Raw genomic sequence first — 21,768 nt, 5'->3', positions numbered from 1 at the left:
GTCTCCACCCGATCCATGTCCCCACGTACCACACAACTTTATGCTGATACCATGAAGCAGCCTCGACACCAGTCAAAAAAGCAACACAGAGACGTTATTTCAGAAAATTCTGATATGGATGCAGCCGATGACAATAGCAATGAAACCATTCTCTATTCTCAAACATCTCTCACAAACAATCAGCCTCAAAATCGCCATATTCTCCATTCATTTCTACTTCAAAATTATGGCACCAAGCACAGCAATGAGAAGTTCATCACTTTACAACTCAGGAAATATCTACCAAGTATTCCACTAGCAGAAGTCATCAAGACCCGTAACGGTTACATCCTAAAGTCCATAGACCCGCAGTTCGCTATCACCGTCCGAAATAAAGCCTCGTTTGAGATCTTTGGAAAAAACGCCACTCTTACATCTCTCTCCTCTTCACGTCAGAAACAAGCACCGCCACCAAAACGCCCACAATATTTATCTATTGTCATCCGGGGCGTTGACCCGACATACACCGACACCGAAATTTATGAAGAACTTCAACATGAGGGTCATAACATTCACAAAGTCATCTGCATACGGAACAATCAAGGTGCTACATACATGGTACGCCTTCTCACCTCTTCACAAGATACGATCGATACATTGCTCACAACTGGCGCATACATTTACAAACGTCGACACAGGGTTGAACATTCATGCACTCCAGCTCCTATTCCTGTGCGATGTGCAAACTCAAATATACAGTGATCACAACACGGTTAATTGCAAAAATCCGCAAATCTGTGAACATTGCACAGGACCGCATTCTACGCGCCTTTGCACCAATCTTCAACAGCCACCGGAATGTCCCACTTGCCACGACCAACATCCGGCCTATAGTTATAAATGCAAGAATAGAACTCAACCTGACCAACATCATCCTGATTTAGTCGTCCCGCTCCGTATGCCAGACTCTTCCCCTCCAACCAATCTACAAACCACAGATCCAGTTAACATACAACAGCTTCTTCAATTTCTCACTCTCACCCTACAAAACATTCATCCCTTTCAACGCAATCATATTCTACAACAGATTACCAAAGCAGTTAAATCTGTCTTCAACGTAAATTTCTACGCCACCTATACCAACAATTATGTTCATTTTCATACCTCACGCCAAGAAACAACAGTTTAACTTATACATCATCATGGATTTAGTCTTTGTTTTCATGAATATTCGCTCATTACCTACCAATAAACTTCTATTCGCAGCATTGTTACTCGAAGAGCATGCATCTGTCTTTTCACTGAATGAGACATTTCTCACAAAATCCATCATCTGTAACATTCCTCGCTATACACTCATTAGTCACGACAATACAGTTCCAGCCCTACGGGCAAACGGCGGAGTAGCAATTGGCTTTCACAATCACATCCCACATCGCCATCATATTTGTCCTTTCCACATCTAACGAGCATATCATCCTTACCTTGTATTCAAGTCCATCATGATCCCTTTTGCTACTATTTATGTTCGCCCAGGCCATCCCATTCCACTTGATTTTTTCAGTCATATTTCTCATACCTACAAACATTACATAATTCTCGCCGACATCAATTTTCATAGTCGCACTCCAAATGAACGCACACGCGTTACAGACCACATTACAACTCATACAACAGGCATACTGCATGTTCCTCCATCTGCTACTAGGCCCATGTCAAATACCACTCCTGACATCGCTATCACCTCAAATACACTTTTCACAGTTTTTGATCTCCTTGGTAGTGATCACGCACCGATCAAACTTTCGTATAATCTTGGCACCTCTCGACCGCAAAATGCAACTCCACCACTCCAAACACCTCCCTTTTATAAAGCTAATTGGGATAAATATCGTGCATATCTTACCACTGCTGTTGCTGATCTCTACCCTCCTATGTCATCTGACGAACTATCTGCACACGTCACTACAATCACTTCCGAGATCACCCGTGCATCTGAATTGTACATTCCAACTACCAGTTACACCCCATACCAACCTAAATTGCCTCCGCACTACCTCGCTCAGATCAAACGCTCCCGTCAAGCATATCGTGACTATTGCCGAACACGAAATCCTGAAGCTCTACGCCTTCATAATCAGCTCCAACGTTCAGTAAAAAACTATCTTGAAGCTACAAAAAGCGCCAATGGATTAAAACTTGTAACACTGTTGCAGATACAGCACATCCATCACGTTACTGAAAACGTTTCAATGCGCTTTGTGATAAATACAGCAAAACCTCTTACCCACTCATAATCAAAAACAATCAAGGTGCTTCTGATCAGGACAAGGCGAATGCGTTTGCCGACTACCTACAAGGCATCTTCGCCCCTCAACCTTTGATCATATTTCTTCTCATCCAGTCGATAAAGTCAACACAGCGAGTCATCTCTTCAAACCTAGTGTCAGCCATACATTACCGCCCAATGAACTCACTTCTCCCATTACTGTTGCCGATATCACTTCCGTTGTCCGGACTAAACGAAATTCTGCTCCAGGTTTTGATTCAATTACATATCGCCACATCAAGGAAAGTCCGCCGTCACTACTCCTTTTATTAGCCACCATCTTCACTTTCATCCTTCAAACAGACTTTCTTCCTGCCGAATGGAAGATGTCTAAAACGCTCATGTTCCTAAAACCGAAAAAGCACCCAGTGCTGTATCTTCCTATCTCCCTATACAACTCACTTCAACTTTTAGCAAAGTACTTGAACTTATTCTCGTCAATAGGCTCCATCCTTATCTCCGTGCACGCAGTCTCATCTCATCTTTCCAAGCCGGTTTCCGCTCGTCATACTCCACCAATGACCAGCTCCAACGCCTAAGCACCCTTATCACAAATCACTATAATTCTGTACGCCCATCTTGCCTTGTGCTTTTTGACCTAGAAAAAGCATTTGACACAGTCTGGCATCTCGCTCTCATCTTCAAATTCATCAAACTTAAACTACCAACATCATACATCCGTTTCGTCTATCACTTCTTGGTTTGCCGCATTACATATGTTCATATTAACAATCATTTATATCATCCAATCTTTCTACTCAGGTGTCCCTCAAGGATCAGCTTTGTCCCCCTTACTCTACTTGCTATTCGTTTCCGACTTCCCAACTCTGCCCGCAGACGTACATATCTTTCAATATGCCGATGATACCGCGTTCCTTTCACTCGGCCGTACTATCAGGCACATCAACCTAATATTACAGGAATCAATACATCGTTTCTCTCAGTGCTGTCGAAAATGGAAGCTCACTATAAATGCTTCAAAAACGCAGACCATAGTATTTCTTCCACCACGCACACGCTCCAGAATTCACAGAAATCTATCACTTCTCTCTCTCTCCATACAGAATTCGTCAATTCGTCTCAGCAGAACAGTAACTTATCTCGGCATTATATTTGATCAACATCTTACTTGGACTCCTCATCTGAAGTACGTTAAAACTAAAGTCTGTAACCACCTCAATCTCCTAAAACGTCTGACTGGCACGATATGGGGACTTACATCGCACCTCATCCAAAATATGTATAAGGTTTTTCCCCGTCCCGTCCTGATTTATGGGCTCACTGCCTGGATATCAGCTCCACCTTCGTACTACTTCAAACTGGCAACCTTCGAGCGCCATGCCTTTCGTATCGCTCACCGTATTTCTCTTCCTAGTCCTACTCGTTACTTGTACTCTCTCATAACCTTTCCTACATTGCTTTATCACATTGAATCTCTCCGCCGAAACTTCATCATCATTCCCTACCAGCAAGAAGAATCACTGCTTTTCAAAACTATTCATTACCTCGCCCTCTCATCTGTTCGGCTACGATACTACCATCGGCCACGATACTCAATTTACTCTTTACACTCTATTGCTATACTCTACCGCCTAATCACCCAGACTTAGCACTTGTGCACGATCACCGCCTTCATGTTCATCTTCCGCATATCTACCCGTCATATCAAGCACAGGAACCCCTCTGTCATCTAACAGGGCCTCCTCTGTCTACATTGGCCTAGCGTCGCCCCTAGGCCGAAGATAACCCGCATTTTTCTTTATTAACAGTACCTATGTGTTGTGGCGTGCATCGCACCTCATTTCATATATCTTACTCATTTACATAGACTTAAATTCCTTCCTAAATATTATTTTGTATCATATAGTTTTGTAACTGTAATTATTCTATTTGTACTAGGTATATTTGTTCATTACATCACCTATAAAATGATTATTGTCGCAAAGACTGTAATGACCTAGAATATAAAGTGATAAATAAAGAAAACTCTTAGCCCAACGCCTATCACCTTAATTTCCTTTACAACCCTTTCCTGAAAGAGGGTGTAGCCCTCTACAGGGTAGCTGGCCCAAGGGCTGGCATTAAAAAAATCAAAAGTTACTCAATATTTACAAGTTACTTGTATTTTTGGTGACGGGTCATGTGATGAAACAGACTGCTTTGTAGACCAAGATACAATTTTTATGCCATCATTCTGGAAGCATGTCACAGGAAAGATCGAAAATTTTACGAAACAACGAAGAAATACTAGCAGAATTGCAAAGTATTTCAGAAAGCGATTCATGAGATGAAGATGGAAATACATTGTCTGATGAAGATGTGCCGATTTCAGGTTCGGATTCTGAATTTACAGAAGAGTGTGAGAACGTGTCCGAAAGATCAACGAACTCCTCTTCGAATGAGTCAAGCGATATTGAAGATTCTTTACCACAAACACATAATCTACCAAGATCTGTAACTGCGGCTGATGGAAGAAAATGGGAGATTATAGATACATCAGCTCAATCTCAGGGTAGAAGACAGACGCATAACATCGTACGTATTTTCACGGCCAACACCTTATACAAAGCAAAATATAACCGAGGATTCGTTGTTTAGTGCATTTCGACTAATTATAAATGATGAATTCTTATCAATTATCAAAAGATGTACCGAGAAAGAGACGGAGAAAGAAAAACCTAATTGGACAGTAGATGAAGATGAACTTCTAATTTTCATAGCATTGCTCTATGTTAGAGGTGCATTAGGTCTGCGGAATATGCCACTGAAAAGTTGTTTGTCCAGCAAATGGGGAGTGGCTCTTTTTAGAGATGCAATGCCTAGCCTTTTGTCACTCGCGCTGTTGGAAAAAAGCAAACAGGTGAGTAAAAACTAATGATTTTTACGAATGGGGTCGCATTAGCGGAGTCACCCTCACTGCTATTCCTCAAGTGGCTCCTTCCCCTCTTTCACCCTAAAGCTCGCTGACGTGCTGCAATTGTAGTAGCTTCCAGTACAGGTTGAGGAAATAGTTTCGTCTGCGTTTGCTTTTTTCAAACGCGCGAGTAGTTCTGTGATAACACTAGCAACCATATATTTTTATGGACTTTGAAATTTCCCAACGCGCGATCGTTAATGTGATAATTATTGTTTATGAGTGAAGTTTTGTTTTTCTAAGCAACGTCTCGCTTCTTGAATAGAAGTGAGATAGAGAAGTGGCTTGACAATATTAATGATGAGTCTGATGTTAACTATCGAAAATTAGTGGCTGCTGAAAGTGATGCGGATTGAAGTAATGAAAAAGTGAATGAAGATGATATTGATCATGATAGTGAAGCCGATAAGAACAGTGTAGATGCAGATTCAAATGCAAACGATATGGATGTGAATTACAGTTACAGTGAAAACATTGTTTCATTGGAAAAAGACAGGAAAACAAAATGTAAATAGTAACTGGCAGCATCAGCAAAGACAAAGTGTAAAAACATTGTGAAAAAGATGCTAGAACCGAAGTTTACTGCTAAGGGTATCACTGAGTAAACAGTTTTTTTTTTTTCGAAATTTATCGATATAGCCGTGATTGATGAAATTGTAAAATGTACTAACAATTATTTGGATAAATTACGAACAAGTTTCGGCGAAGAACGCACTGCAACTGTACAGCAACTTCAAGAGCAAAATTAATGACTTTATTTCGACGTCTTTATTTGATTGCCAAAAGAAAGGAGCACGTGATGATGTACGATCACTGTGGACATGTGACGGAACAGGAATTCCAATCGTAAGAGCAGCAATAAGTTACACGAGCTTTTTCTGCTACTCAGGGCATTAGATTCGATGATTTTGAAAGCCGATCTCAGAGAAGAGATATTGACAAGCTATAGATATACCACATTGACTTGACACCTAGTTTTCTGTTCCAAGCGTTGCTATCGGCTGAAGGAATGGAATCCCTTTCGCCAAGGCTGTCTCGTTTAGCAACAGCTGAACCCTTATTGGCTCAACGCGTGGATGTGTCGATGGTTTGAACTTTAGTTCGCATTTTTGCCACGGATCAAGACATTTTGACAGCACTATAGCAACAATTCCAAATATTCTAAGTATTTACTCAACAATTACATGCATTACTTCAAATAAGTTTACTAAATATATTGTTTGTATCTCAAAATGTCAATGTTGGAAAAAAGCAAACGCGCGAGTAGTTATGTTACTAAATTTGGCGCGAGTGACAAAAGGCTAGGAACAGATTTCTTGAAATCATGAAGTACATTCGATTCGATATACATGCAGAGAGAAGAATCAAGGTATAATCTGACAAATTTACAATTGCATTTTCAATATGGAACATATATGTAAACAATTCGTTGAATTGTTCCAACCCCGGGGAAAATGTTACATGTGACGAACAACTGTATCCCACAAAGTGTAGATGCAGATTTTTGCAGTACGTTGCAACGAAACCGGATAAATTTGGAATATAGTACTGGCTGTTAGCTGACGTCAATACCAAATACTGTCTTCAGGGGTTTCCTTACCTAGAAAAAGACGAAAATATGCCTGTAGATCAGCCTCTTCCCGAATGTGTAGTTTTACGTCTAATGGAACCATATAAGAAAACCGGCTTGAACCTTACATGCGACAACTTTTTTACTTCTGTATCGCTAGCTGAGAAGTTGAAGAAAGATGCTATCAGCATTATTGGCACAGCACGGAAACAACGTAGAGAATTACTAGTCTGTGTCAAGAAAGTGGAACCAAATTGAGAGCTATATGATACAAAAATATATAAAAACCAATATGGCCACACAATGACAGACTACCTCTGTAGAAAAAATAAGAACGTGCTAATTTTAAGCACTCTGCATTATGATGTAGAAGTACCAACAACAGGGGAAAAGAAGCCTGAAACAGTTGTCTTTTACAATCACACGAAAGTGGGTGTAGATATTCTGGATCAAATGGCGTGCAAGTACTTTGTTCGATCTGGTAGTAGACGATGGCCAGTTCATGTTGTTTATAACATATTGGTCTTGACAGGCATAAATTCTTGGATAGTTTACATAGCAGTCACTGGAAGACGGATAAGCAGAAGGAAGTTCCTCTTGGATCTAGCTGACGGAATCATAAAAGAAAGGAAAGGGAATCTATAACCCAAACAATATCTTCCGCAGCAAACTAAGGGTTCTACAAAAAGAAAGCACTGCCAGATCGCTCCAAAATGTGCTAACAAGTCATCTCCATGCTGCCCATCATGCAAAAGATTTGCCTGCGGAAAGTGCTCATCGAAAGTGTTGGTGTGTAATGAGTACAAGAAAGACGTGTAAAACAGTTTTCTCCTTGCACCATTTTCATGAGTAGGTGAAGCTCTATACCTCACTGTATTCCCAAGATTATTTCAATAAGAAAGGAAAAATGTTAACTAAAGTGTTCATCTGTAAAATAACAGGGTGCCTAGAAACAATTTCGTGTTCAAAAAAGAGTAATGAAAGAAAAACTATTAGAAACACCCTTTTCTAATAAATTATTTATTTTTTCAACATTTTAATCCTCACACAAATTAGAAAAGTAAACTGTATATTGTTGAAGCATATATCACTTCCATGTATCCCGTAGCTAGCTATCTATCTGTATATATAAGCATATATAAGTATATCTGTATATATAACTATATAAGTATTTCTGCTTACCCATTAATGTACGGAAAAGTACTTCTGAAATAAGATTTACTATAATTCGCTCTCTCTAGTGCTGTAAGACAAGAACTCAACAGAAAATTCCAAAATATCAGTATAAAAATTAATATGGGTCAAAATGACCCGTTGCGGGCATTATAGGTAGGTTGAAATTGCGGTCCTTCTAGTGTTAAGGAGTTTTTTTTTTTTTAAATATAGGCCTTAATTTTTTGTTGCTTCTTCAAATGTACACTTTACTGATTTCACCTAACTCTCTTAGATTGACAATATATATATACATTAAAACATTTTAATTTTCTTTGCAGGTGATGGCAATATCCGTTTTCGTAACTCATAGAAGACAAATTAAAAATTTAGAGATAAATCGTAACATTGCAGAGACAATAAGAAACTGTAAGTACTATTCAATGTATAGTTACAGACGCGGTTACCGAAACAAAGTTTTGAATAAAATGAGTTCCGGCCACGAGACCAAAATTGTTTCTGGAAAATGTCAGTTGCAAGACCATGATATTAATTTTAAAGTCTCCTCCAAACTTAATAAAATAGCCCATTAGAAAGATTCTAGCTCAGTACTCTTCAATATGTATTACAGAGAAAGCTCCTTATTCGCGCTTCGTTCATTCGCGTTTTCACTATTCGCGGATCTAATCAGTACGTACATACATACGTAATAATAAAAAGGATTCCAATAGGTATCCAACCCAAGATCCTTTGTAAACGCCGTCAAAAAATGAAATGAAATGAAATCATTGAGTTTTACGTCCCACGGTTATGCCGGTTAGGCTAAATGATACGGTGATGATGAGTAATGAATGAAATGGTGGAATGAAGAAAATGGGAGGAAACACGAGGACCCCGAGAAAACCTACGCACACGGTGTTTAAACGCCGTCAAATGGACTAATAAAATGTAAAATAGACCTTATTACAACTTTGCCTAAAGTATGTTGTTGATTGATATCGCCGCTGTATTGGTTCGGATTTTGACATAAACTGCATTCGCCGCAATCGGTGTTTCTGAGAAAGTAAACAAACAGAATGAAAGCAACCTTATTACTCAATGAATAAAGTATATTTTAATTGCCGCCACATAATTGGACGTTCCGTTATTTGATAAGAGCCGCTTTGCGTGTTTTATTGTTTCGTCTTTCCATTCGTTACAAAAATTGTGATCGAGTAATACGTTTCTCCCGCTGTCTTCCTAATTTATACAGTAATGTAAACTAAAAAAATGAGAAACGAGTTTCGACACGAAAAAAAATCTGTGTTACCGCTTAAAGTCAAAATAGAAATGCTTGATCGTTTACGCCTTGGAGAGTCGTTTGCATCCATATCACGCTCATTCAATGTCAACGAATCAACTGTACGATCGGTAAAAAAAATCCGAAGTTAAAAAAAGGTCGTGTGTAGCTTCAACGTCACTGTCAGCGAAAATTGTTCGTGATCCAGCAATAGAAAAAAATGGAAGTGGCGTCGTCATTATGGATCGAAGACCAACCAAAAAAGGGTGCGCATGAGGGATCCAATGGTCCGGGAGAGGGCAAAGCGTCTTTACGCTCACTTTAAAGAACCTGGTGGTAGTTGTAGTGGTCAATGTACAGATGGAGGATTTCAAGCATCGGAAGGTTGGTTCAAGGTGAGACGATCAATGCATAACGTTAAAATCGTTGGAGAAGCAGCATTGCAGACTCTTCTGCAGCAGAACGATATCCAGAAGAATTTGCAAACTTAGTAGCTGAGGAGAATAAAACCTGAGCAAGTATTTAATGCAGACGAAACTTCACTGTTTTGGAAGAGAATGCCAAACAAAACATTCAATTCTAAAAGCGAAAAGACTGCTCCTGGATTTAAAGCAGCAGACGGTAGTTACACTGCTGCTATGTTCTAATGCATCTGGAGATTGTGTCATTAAACCAATGATGTTTTACAGATCCTGAAATCCTCGGGCTTTAAAAATTAAAATAAGGACGACCTGCCAGTGTTTTGGCGTGCTAATAAGAAAGCGTGGGTTACAAGCGCTATTTTTTTGTGGCTGGTTTCGAAATTGTTTTGTTTCTGAAGTTGAAACTTATTTTAAAAAACAGAATTTAGACTTTAAAGCATTTCTAGTTTTGGACGATGCACCAGGTCGTCCTCGCGAACTTGAAACTATGCATCCAAATATAAAAGTGACATTTTTATCTCCCAACACGACGGCTTTGCTTCAACCTATGGACCAAGGAATAATCCACTCCTTTAAGCTCTATTACATTACCCGAACCTTCAAAATCGTATTAGATAATATGGAATGTAATTCTGATAGGAATGTTATGGAATACTGGAAGAAATTTGACAGCAAAATGCATCGTAGACATAAAAGAATCATTGGAAGAAGTGAAGCAACACACATTGAAGTAATGCTGGGAAAAATTGCGGCCTGCTCTGACTGCGGAAAATAACGAAGAATGTGTGCAACTTCAAACTTTGACTGCAAATATAGCCGAAATTGCGAATGGAATAGGACGAGATGGGTTCGAGCAGATTGAATCAAGTGACATTCAGGAAATGCTTGAATCGCAAGATAAAGATTTGACTGAAACCGCCTTGGAGGAAATATTAAATTCACAGCCCATTGAAGAAGAGGCTTCAACTAGCACTGGAAACGTGACATTTAATTTGAAAAATCTTAGTAAAGGTTTAAGAATGGTAAATGAGCTTTGTGATTTCTTTATGAGAATTGATCCGTCTATGGAACGAAGTCTTATCTTTAAGAGGCAAATTGCTAATGCCACTGCTGAATATCAGTCTGAATTGAAGAAACTTTTAAAAACTGCCAAGCAAGAAAAAATTACAAAATTCTTCAAACCATTGCCTACGCCTGAAGATAATAATTAATCAATATGATCAAAAACTTCAATTACAGTAAATTGATTTTTTATATGTGTATTTGTTTTTTATTTTGTCACCTAGAACGTATCCTTTATAACCCCATATAAATTACCATTCCGTAATCACGTTTTCTATATTCGCGGCATATTATGGACCATATACACCGCGAATAAAGAGCTTTTACTGTATTCATAATAAACATAAATGGACAGCTAAATTTTGTAGGACGAGCATATCAATATGCTATTTGTAATTAGAGATGCAAGGGTTCGAAAGAAAACGACTTTTTTGAAAAAAAACTCGGTTTTTTCTGCTTCGCTTTCTTGCTTGGGATTTTTTTTTTCAAAATTTTGATTTAAATTTATAAAGCAGACTTTGTTTCGCTTCTCTACAGCACAAACACTCATTTAATTAGTGGTTGTTGTAGGTAATCATATAAAACCTAAAATAAGCCATGAATTTCGAAAAGATTTTTAAAAAAATCCTAACATAGTTACATTATGAATTCCTAAGGATTAACCAATAGATGTAATAATATTTTAACCTCTTATACACAAAAGTAAGTACTTTTATTTTAAAAAGTGATATACAAATAACACAATTGTATGTAGTATTTTTACTTCAAAAAATCACTCATCCCCTTTTTGAAACAAAATAAAATAAAACAAATACATTTATATGCTATTCTTAAAGGCTGCACATCAAGAGCTTAGTTTAGGGTGGTTCTGCACATTCTTGAAACTCTTGAAAGTTTTAACTTTCATATACATTGTATGGATATTTCGAACAAATTTTTCATTCGTTGATCACATATGTAATAATCTGTTACCACCTATTAGGTGCTTTGGATCTGCAAAATCTGTAAAGTTCCGAATTCTATAATGCACTATCTGTTCCTCAATCTTGTTTAAAATCGTGCAAGTACCAAATTTTCTGTTCATGGATCATATGTGTAATAGACCATTCATCTGATCGTGTGGTTTCCTAGGCTTATAACCACCATCACGGTTTACCCACTCCTGAAGGTTCCCGAATTATTAATGACAGGAATTCAACTTTTTTGTTTAGAAAAAAGCTATCGAATACATTTAAGAAGAGTGGAAAAAATCAATCACTGTTCAATTCACAAGAAAGGCAATAAAATTTATCGTAATGATTATCGAGGCATTTCTCTTAACATTATATTAACAAGATAGATTCAATACGTAGATGAAATTATTGGAGATTATCAGTGTGGATTTAGGGAAATCAATCAACTGTCGACCAGATATTTACTATTCGACAAATACTCTAAAAGAAATGGGAATATATTACCCAGTACATCAGCTGTTTATTTATTTTAAAAAGGTTTACGACTCGGATAGGAGGGAAGTATTGTACAGTTCTTACAGAATTCGGAATATCGAAAAAGCTGGTTAGATTAATTAAAATGTGTTTAAATGAATCCAGAGTAAAGTAAAACTAGAAAAATTCTTCTCCATGAGCTTCAACGTTGATACTGGTCTGAAACAAGGATATGCTTTATCGCTATTACTACTCAGCATTGTTCCGGAGTACGCAATAAGGAAAATTAAAGATAGCAACCAGGCCCTAGGGCTGAATGGTATTCACCAGGTTATGGCGTATGCTGATGATGTAAATTTAATACGGGATGATAGGAGAACAATATAAGAAATACATAGGCCTTACTAAGCGCTTGCAACGATATTGGTTTAGAAGTAAATGCAGAGAAAACTAATACATGGAAGTTCACCGTGATCGTAATACGGCAAATTGTGGATGCGTTAAAATATCAAATAACACGTTCAACAAAGTGGATACTTTCAAATGTCTAGAATCAATATTACCAGACCAAAATCATATTCGCAAAGAAATTAAATGTCGACCGAAATCAGGAAATTCGTGTTATTATTCCGTTCAAATTTTTTGACGTCGCGAAATCTGTCGAGGAATTTAAAGCTTAAAATATAGAAACGAAATCATGCCTGTTCTGTATGGTTGTGAAACGTGGGCGTTTGCGATTAGAAGATCGCAGACTAAAAGTATTTGATAATAAAATCCTGATGCAAATATTCGGACACAGGAGGAACGGGAATGGGGGAAAGTTCATAACAAAGAACTGCATAATTTATACGGTTTACTAAACATCGTTACGGTCATCAAGTATAGGAGGCTCAGGTGGGCAGGTCATGGAGCCAGAATGGAAGAAGGTAGGAATGCTTTCAAAGTTTTAAATGGAAATCCAATCGGGAAACGTCCATTAGGAAAACCTAGGGGCAGATGGGAGGACAACAATTAGATGGATCTCGCAAAAATAGGAATACAAAGTAAAAACTGGATCCAGTTGGCTGAGGATAGAGAAGTCAGTGGAGAGCTTTTGTGAACGCGGCATTGAACCTTCGGGTTCCATAAGCCATAGAGAGGAAGGATGTATTTAAGCACAACTGCACAACAACCATGAGTGAGTGGTTACTTTCTGCGCTTCTATCGGAAAGTCCGGGATTCAAGCCCGAATTCGAGCATTTTGACAAAAGTTTCTCTTAATTCCATCTGTGAATGTAGAGATAGTGCGTTACTGTGAATCCTGGCCAACTTCCTTTATAGTTTTTAAATCGTTATTACTAATTACCAGTAGTGACGGATTTGCGAAGGGGGTTATAGGATGGGGATATCTTACAGATTGAAGACTGTACCCCGATATTACGGAATTTCTAAAACAATCGAAATATTTGTTATGCCTTTACTCATAAACTTCAAGCTCTTCTCAAATAAAAAATATGTACTTTTACAAAAACTAAACATTAATATGGAAAAAACCCTTCCAAAACACTTTTCTAAATCTGCCACTAATTGTCAGTATAAAATGGTCTTCAAGGTTGTATCCGGAAGATTATTGCTGAATACAAACAAAACGAAATATTAGTTATGCCTATACTCATAAACTTTAAGCTCCTCCCAAATAAAAATTAGGAAATTTTAGAAAAAAACAAACATTAAGCAGAGAAACACCTCCAAAATACTTTTCTCAACCCACTATTGATTATTTCTGAAAACTGTATTCAAGGTTGTATCCGGAAGATTATTGCTAAATCATTGCACAGCTACAGTATAACAGAAATGTGGAAGTACGCTCTGACAGATATGTTGACAAACGTACGCTCTGGCGGATATATTGAAAAACAGAACTTGAAGTTTAAAGCTCGGTTCAGACGTGCAGAAACGTCAGTTCCGGGCCCGCAGCAGACTCGTGCGGGCATCTCATCACGACCACTTCACATAGACATAGAAAACAGCTCATTTTATTTTCAGCTGCAGTTGACTGAAGATGGAAATTAAAGAAGAAAACGTGCTGTTTTTGTATACTTAGCCAGTAACATCCTAAGGAAGAACAGAAACGATACTGGGTTCATCCCTACGTAAGCTTACGACTGGTTAAAGGTGAATTTTCTTCCATGTTTATTGATTTGCGCAATGACGAAGAAGAGACCTTTAATTATTTTCGCATGAACATCATGCTACCTACCTTTTGCCTTGGGTGTGGCTCCCGAAGAAGTCCCTAAGAAAACAGCTGATAACAATTTTGGTCCTGGCTCATACTCTGTTTGGCCGCTGATTGATAATATTGAGATATGACAAGTGATTGGGCATGAGCCACGTTGGTGCTTTTGAGACTCAGGTTGTATTATACTTAGTTTTGCGTATGCACACGCATACATACACGCAACTCTCAAGCCGTCTGCTCGCAGGAATTCACACACACATGAATGAAGACGATGATATTTACTTAGGTAAATTTCTATTTATTGAGTATGGATATATGTGGGTACGGAACGGAATAATATATATATATATATATATATATATATATATATATATATATATATATATATATATATATATATATATATATATATATATTAACAACACACAAAAATCTCACTTGACAGAGCTAAATGCTCAAACAGAAGAAATTGCACTGCGGCAATCGAATAAGCGAAATGGAGAATAAAACTAGAAACATAGCCCTTGTTTAAACATCACTTGCACTGTAAGTTGACTCTTTGCACTGAGTCAAGACTATCAATTTTTAACAATGACAAGGGGAAAGGGGAAATGTTGGAAAAACGCTGGTCAACGAAGTATCTTAAATCCAAAAGGACGCTAAATATCCCGAAGGTATCTGTTTGCCCTTTAGCTTCACATCCTATAAATTAACATAACACCATGAAGTTCTTCATACTATGACTTCTCGCTATCACTTCCTCTTATAACGAACTCTTTCTGTTAACTCCCCGCTTCTACTCACTCTTGGGAACAACCCGTTTCGACAATTAGGGTTGACAATGCACTCTATGAAAAAATAAAAAAAAATGTTAATGTTTCCTGCATTCATACGCAGTGCCAATCGGTCGACGTTATAATAGAGAACTCTGACAACACTTTAAATTGGTCCCGTGGGAAAGATGCTTGGAAAGAATAGTTAAAAAAAGTGTAGCAGTCTAAATCGATAAATTCTTTCCATGGTTATATGCTTTTTATGAACTACTGTCATACGTGAAACAGTTCAATGGAAAGGAGCGAACGATGGTAATTGTGTATGAGTAATTCCACCTACGACTCCTGCAGAATATGAACGCTTGTTCTCACGGCAGGAAGGATGACGTAATAAGTGGGAGTGAGAACACGACAATCACAATATCATTCCCACACAATATCAACTTCGTATCCAAAAATATTCCCAATCTTAATAAATGTTATTATAAAAAAGTATATGCGGAAGAGTCATGGTGACGAAGACTATAAGTTGGAAACTATTTTAGGAAAAGAAAAAAATAAGTTTGCTGCGACGAAGTACTCTGTCTAGACGATAAGAGTTGCATTGAAAAACAACAAGTTCTTTGTTCCACCGTGAGAAGCGATAAGAACGACCGAAGAGCACCTGCATAAACAGAAAACCAAAAGGATAAATAGCTGTTCGTTTCTATGAATAAAATAATAATTTCGTTGCATGAATAAAAGTTAAAAAGAAATACACTGGTCGTCCAAAAACATAGTTTTGTGGCCGGGCAGACGGTCACAATCACTTCATTTGATAAACTCTTATCGAGAATAAGTGATAAAATTAAAGCAGAAGATACTTTCATGAGACTTGCGATACCACCAATTGAAATGTTGGCTGTGACATTAATGAGTTGATTTTGAGTTTAACGTCCCGTTCAGCAACAAGGCTATATGAGACGTGGACCTACTGATTAACGTGAAATCCGAACCACATGAGCTCCCGACGAGAATCGAACCGCGCCTCCCACGCCAAAGGCGGGTACACTAACCACTTAGCCACTGTGGAGCTCTGGCTGTTACATTAAGGTAAGTTAATTATGTTAACTAATTATCGTTTGTAAGAGCACAGAAAGTTAAACATTCGGAGACCTATTCATAGACATTTTCAGACGTTATTAGCGGCCACTGGCGTAGTTTAACAATTGCGTGACTAATTTCGATTTTTTGACATAGTTGGTGGCTTTAAATTAAAAATGAGACATTTATTTGAGACTTCCCGAATATCCCGCTCAAGAGGGGCGTTTCAATAAAGGTAAAATTTCCCTTTATTTATTCACAAATTACCAAATGTGAGGATTCGCTTCAGTTAGAGATGTAAAATTCGGCATGTAAACTCATATTAACAGTAATGGAGCACAGGTTTCAGCGTCTTTGAAAACTTTCTCTTGAAGGGGAGATGGGGGATTTCTATAGTAATGGGATCCGGTGGTTCAGTTATAGTGTGTTCACCTCTGGTTCGATCCCAGCTTGCGTCAAGTGGGCTTTGTGGTGGGAGAATTACCGTGTACGTGAGTTTTCTCGGGGTTTTCCCGTTTCCTCCCACTTTATTCATTCCACCGTTTCATTCATTTATCACCATCATCATTATTTCCTTTAGCATACCTGGTATAATTGTGCGACGTAAAACTCCAGGATTTCATTTCATTCCTATAGTAGCGACATTTCCCGTTATATATTGAGAAAGTATAGGACTCGCTTAGATTGGAGATGTGAAATTCTTAATGTAAACTCTTAAATAAAAATAATAGATTTAGTGTTTCCGAATAATCCATTTCTAAGGTGAGAAAAAGGAAACATTTTTATAATTATGACATTTAACGATAGAAGGTTTTGAGGAAATCCCCAATATGTGTAGCACACCGAAAAGAGGCAACGCAGCAAACGGAAGCAGAAACAGATGGGCTGATTATTTTGTAAGCGATATAGGTAGAGTTCCATGGCAAGATAACTTTGTTTAAGTTGTTCTTTATGTAAGAAAACATTCAGTTGTTATCTCTAGAATAGCAACGACGTGCTCAATATTATCAATTGCACGAGAAACAAAAATATTTCTGTTACATCTCGAACATGCTTTTTTTATTTTTAATCACATGAGTACCCTGATGTTCAACAATTTTCGTGTTGACTCTATTTTTTTAAAAAATTAGTACATTAACAAATAAAGACAACAATTGTCAGCCGAAAAACGATGTTTTTTCTTCCTTTTCTGCTCTGCTATTATGTTGATGGTTGTTTTGGACTTCAGCGTCCCTTTTGAGCACAGAAGCTATATAATACGTGACCTCGACCCAAGAGCGCCCATATTGTGGTTTTCAAGGGGGGGGATATAAGCGATTTTTCAAATATAGTTTCATTTTTTTGCTGCAACTAATGTAAAAATTCTATTGGAACTTCAATATTCCCAAGTACAATTTCCTCTTAGGGGAGAGGACGAACTCCCCACATTTCCCCCCTGATGGGCGCCCTAGCCTCGACCTAAAGTATAATGCAACGTACGTTATAAAGTGTCGGTTCATTCCGGAGTCAGTGACAAAAAATCTCATCAAAGAAACTGCATTAACAATGAAGGCTTTTTCTCCAAGCGTATTTGTTGTCTGTTGTTATCACACAAAAAATATTCATAGCCTCTTTGCTAGAAAGGGACGCTAAACGAAAATCAAATGTAAAAACTACATGAATATTAGATTTTTACATTGAAAAGTAATAATAATACATACCAATGCTGTTTTTTCTTCTTCTGTTTTTCATTAAATTACTCACATAAGGTTTCACACACCTTATTCCATGCATCCCATTTTTTGTTTCTATCTCTATACATTTCGCACTTTAAATTCCATATCTCGCGGTATTTTTGTATTTCGTTAATGAATAGCTCTTCATTGAGTTCTTCGCTTTCCATTTCTGCGGGCGCGGGAAAGTCTGCACGTGTGGCTCGCCTCATTGCCAGCAATGGTTTTCCAACCCGCAACACCTGTGCGGACTCGCTGTGAGCCAGCAGTCCCCACAACTCAATTTTTGCCCGCTGCGGGTCCGCAGTAGAGTCGTGCGGGAAAGTCTGCACGTGTGGCATGAATGATAAGAACCAATGTATTTCCGGCTCACGCGGGTCCGCAACAGAGTTTTCTGCACGTCTGAACCGAGACTAACTTATGTGCTAAAAGCTAGAGTAGGCCTACTAATCTCAAAAATGAAACACGGATGACTAAAAAGAATTGACCTAGAGAAGAAAAAATGTCGATAACTCAGAAGTTAAAATAAAGTCAAATATCCTCTACAAAAGCCCTCTAATTCTAGGTACTACTATCCATTTCATAAAGATAGGCCCCTGACTTCGTGGTGCTGCCGTGACGTTCAGTCAAAACTTATATTGCATTGTCGTACCTCGTTGGAATTGCTGAAATGTTGTCTTTTCAATACTTAAGACATAAAAATTTTCTCTGTACTATGTAGTGAGAAAAAGATAAAAATTAATGAAAAAGTGCGTATTTTTTCGTACTTTTTTGGTAGATCAATGTTTAGAGGACTATATCTCAGAAAAGAGATCACGTGAAATAATTTCCTGTGCACAATATGTAGATGCATCCATTAACTGTAAGTTGTGAAAAGTTCAATTTTCATCACTTGATACTTTTTGTGTAATTAAAACAAATGTACGACGCTCTGATCTCCTTTACCATGGTAGTTAGAGAAACGTACAAAACACTGTTCGAAAATTTGGAAGTCTAGTGTTCCAAATATTTGAAACTATTAACATAAAAAGGTTTAGTTGGTAGAGTATTTATTTTTTTAAATTTTTTTTTACTTCAACATGTTCTCTGCGTTAAGCGGTGAGCCATGTTGCAGCCCAATCTTTAAATTCCCCGCGCTTATATGAAGAAACAGCATACAGTAAGTGGAAGTGCGGCAACGCTGTCGTGCAGTGTTGTCGCGTTCAGGAAGTTTGTAGCGCGAAGCTTACTTCATAAGAATGTAATAGGAAAAAGTATTTATTATAACCTTTCACAACATCATAAAAATAATAATAATGCATTACACATCTCAATTTAATCGAAATAAAACGTTGAAGTAAAACATCCGAAAACTCATCTATTTACTTCATTCACTTTCGTAATGGGTTTGTTGACTCATCGCTGCTCCTGTTATCTTCCTGTATACTTATTAACAATGGCTCCATTTCTACCTCAAGATCCTGTATCAGTATACACACTTTCCAGCTTACGAACATGTTAAAGGTTAAAAAGAAATGTATCCTTGGCAATCACGTGTTCACCTAAGTTCTGCGATCAATTCCCCTGCCGAATGTACAATAACACAGAATGGGTCCTTTGTTTTCTTTCAACGAAAAAAAAAAAAAAAACAAAGCAATGAGTAGGTGACGAGGGCTGTATTTGGGTCTAATCACGTTGCACTGATTACGTCTTCAACACTTCCCTTCGGTTCGTAGGCTTCAAAAACTTAGACATGCACTCACACCATATGGGTTCATTGCAATGAGACGGACGAATAGGCATTTATATTTTCCTTAGTATATGTCGTGGCTTTTGATTATATATATTCCTTTACGAGCGGTGGTATTACAAAAAGAAGAGACAAAATTTTTAGGGATAATGAAATTGCAGAACTGATGAATGACTCCGACTCAGACGGTTATGAGTTAGTAATGAATAGTAATGACATTGATTATTCTGTGCTCAGTGGCGTATTCGGGAGTGAACAAGATAGTAACTCTGTTTCAAGTGAACCTGAGGCTGCGCCGGGAAAGAGAGAAAAAAAGTGTCGTTCCTATTCAAAGACAGATTCTGATGTAGCTTGGAGCGATAAAATTCAAGTAAATGCATACCCCTGTTTAGTGGTATCCCGGAAATTGATATCTACAGAGTATTCCGCATATAAAGTGTTTCAGCTGTTTTTACCGATGAAGTTTTATAGTAAAAAAAAAGTTGAATTGATTTTGAGTTGAACGTCTTGTTCAGCAGTGAGGCTATATGAGACGTCGACCTACTGATTAACGTGGAATCCAAACTACATGAGCTTCTCCCAGGAATAGTAGTAAAAGTTATGAATCAATACGCAAAACAGCAGATTGAGAAAAAGAAAAAAAATACTAAAACAAAAATCTTTGTTTTCTAAATGAAAGCGTGTTACTTTAATTAAAAACAAGGAAATTTTTACACTAATTATTCACATAAGCCTTGTACGGAAGCCAGCTTTACGCGGTTTTACAAATCAACTACGCAAGAGCTATTAGTATGTCTGTCAAGTGGTGGAACAGATTTTCTGTGAAGTGTAAACTCAATATTACATATCAACTAAGGTTGTATCATATAATAAAGTTTATGCTTGTATTTGTTTCTGTGCAAGTGTATTTTGTACTGCGTGCAGTAAGTGAAAAACTGATAAAAAGCAACAAATTTTCGAAGACCATCACATGCAAATCCAAACAAAATAAGAGTTCGCTTTTCTAATTTTGAACATTTGGCACATTTTCTGTATATCCTGTTAATTTCTAAGAAATTGGTTTAAAATCTGTGGAGATAAAATTTTAAAAATATCTCTAAAAAGTGCCGAACAGTGTGCGTGACAAGTTTAAATACCCGTCCGTCTGAGAGTGTATACGCGCCAGGAAAATGTGGCAACGTAGCACTCCGTATAAACTGCGATAGCGAAGGGCGCAAAGCTGAGAAAATCATAATGTCATATTTGTGATTATTTATCTTTTAAAACAAGTCAAAACAGTTTGGTTGAAAAAGCTACTTTAAGATCTTTCTAAAAGTTTTTTAAGATTGTTAATACACCGCAGCAATTCAGAGATAATGATGTCTCACTTTTTACTGAATAACAAGAAAATTACTACGTGTTGAGTGATGAAATTTTCAGAACTTACAGGTAACATATGCACCTACATATGGTGCACAGGAAATTATTTCATGTTATCTCCTTTCCGAGATATAGTCCTATAAACATTGATTTACCAAAAAAGTACGAAAAAATACGCACTTTTTCATTAATTTCTATTTTTTTCTCACTACACAGTACAAAGAAAATTTGTATGTCTTAAGTATTGAAAAGACAACATTCCAACAATTCCAACGAGGTACGACAATGTAATATAAGTTTTGATTGGACGTCACGGCAGCACCGCCAAGTCAGGGGCCTATCTTTATGAAATGGATAGTATATGATTACTTTAATTCATAAAACATATGCTACATCCATTATGATGGTGAATTCCAGAGCGAAATATGGTATTTAGGTCATGAAATCTTATTTAACTTTAGAGTATACAATAAGAAATCTATTCTAATAGGAAAATCATTAAAATGAAAAAAGCCAAAATTTCCAAAATTCTCTTTTTTTCCCCAAAAAAGCCGGCTTTTTATGTGCAAAAAACCATCGATTCGAAAAAGCCGGCTTTTTGCATCTCTATTTGTAATCCAATCAGGAAAGTAACTCGTAAATTACACTAGTTAACACTGGGATTGGTGCAGAGAGAAAGTAAACTGAAGTAAATAATATACCTTAGATTATGAAATCAAAAACAACTTATCCCTTAAAAATTAAAAGTTATTCATAGAAA

The 21,768-nt window shown here is 37.4% G+C and overlaps 1 protein-coding gene across 2 annotated transcripts in view; it reads left to right on the top strand.

Annotated features, from left to right (window-relative positions):
* LOC145681638 (uncharacterized) overlaps positions 1-21,768 on the top strand; it is a 318,511-nt gene that overhangs the window by 134,224 nt on the left and 162,519 nt on the right. For both annotated transcript variants that reach the window (XM_081753257.1, XM_081753256.1), the window contains one exon: positions 8,286-8,373. In XM_081753257.1, the coding sequence (XP_081609383.1) occupies positions 8,286-8,373 (88 nt within the window). The remainder of the gene's footprint in view (positions 1-8,285; positions 8,374-21,768) is intronic.

This window comes from Thermobia domestica, chromosome 3 (assembly GCF_964235325.1).
Source record: "Thermobia domestica chromosome 3, izTheDome1.hap1.1, whole genome shotgun sequence".
Classification (NCBI taxonomy): domain Eukaryota; kingdom Metazoa; phylum Arthropoda; class Insecta; order Zygentoma; family Lepismatidae; genus Thermobia; species Thermobia domestica.
This window is presented reverse-complemented; position numbering and strand designations above follow the sequence as displayed.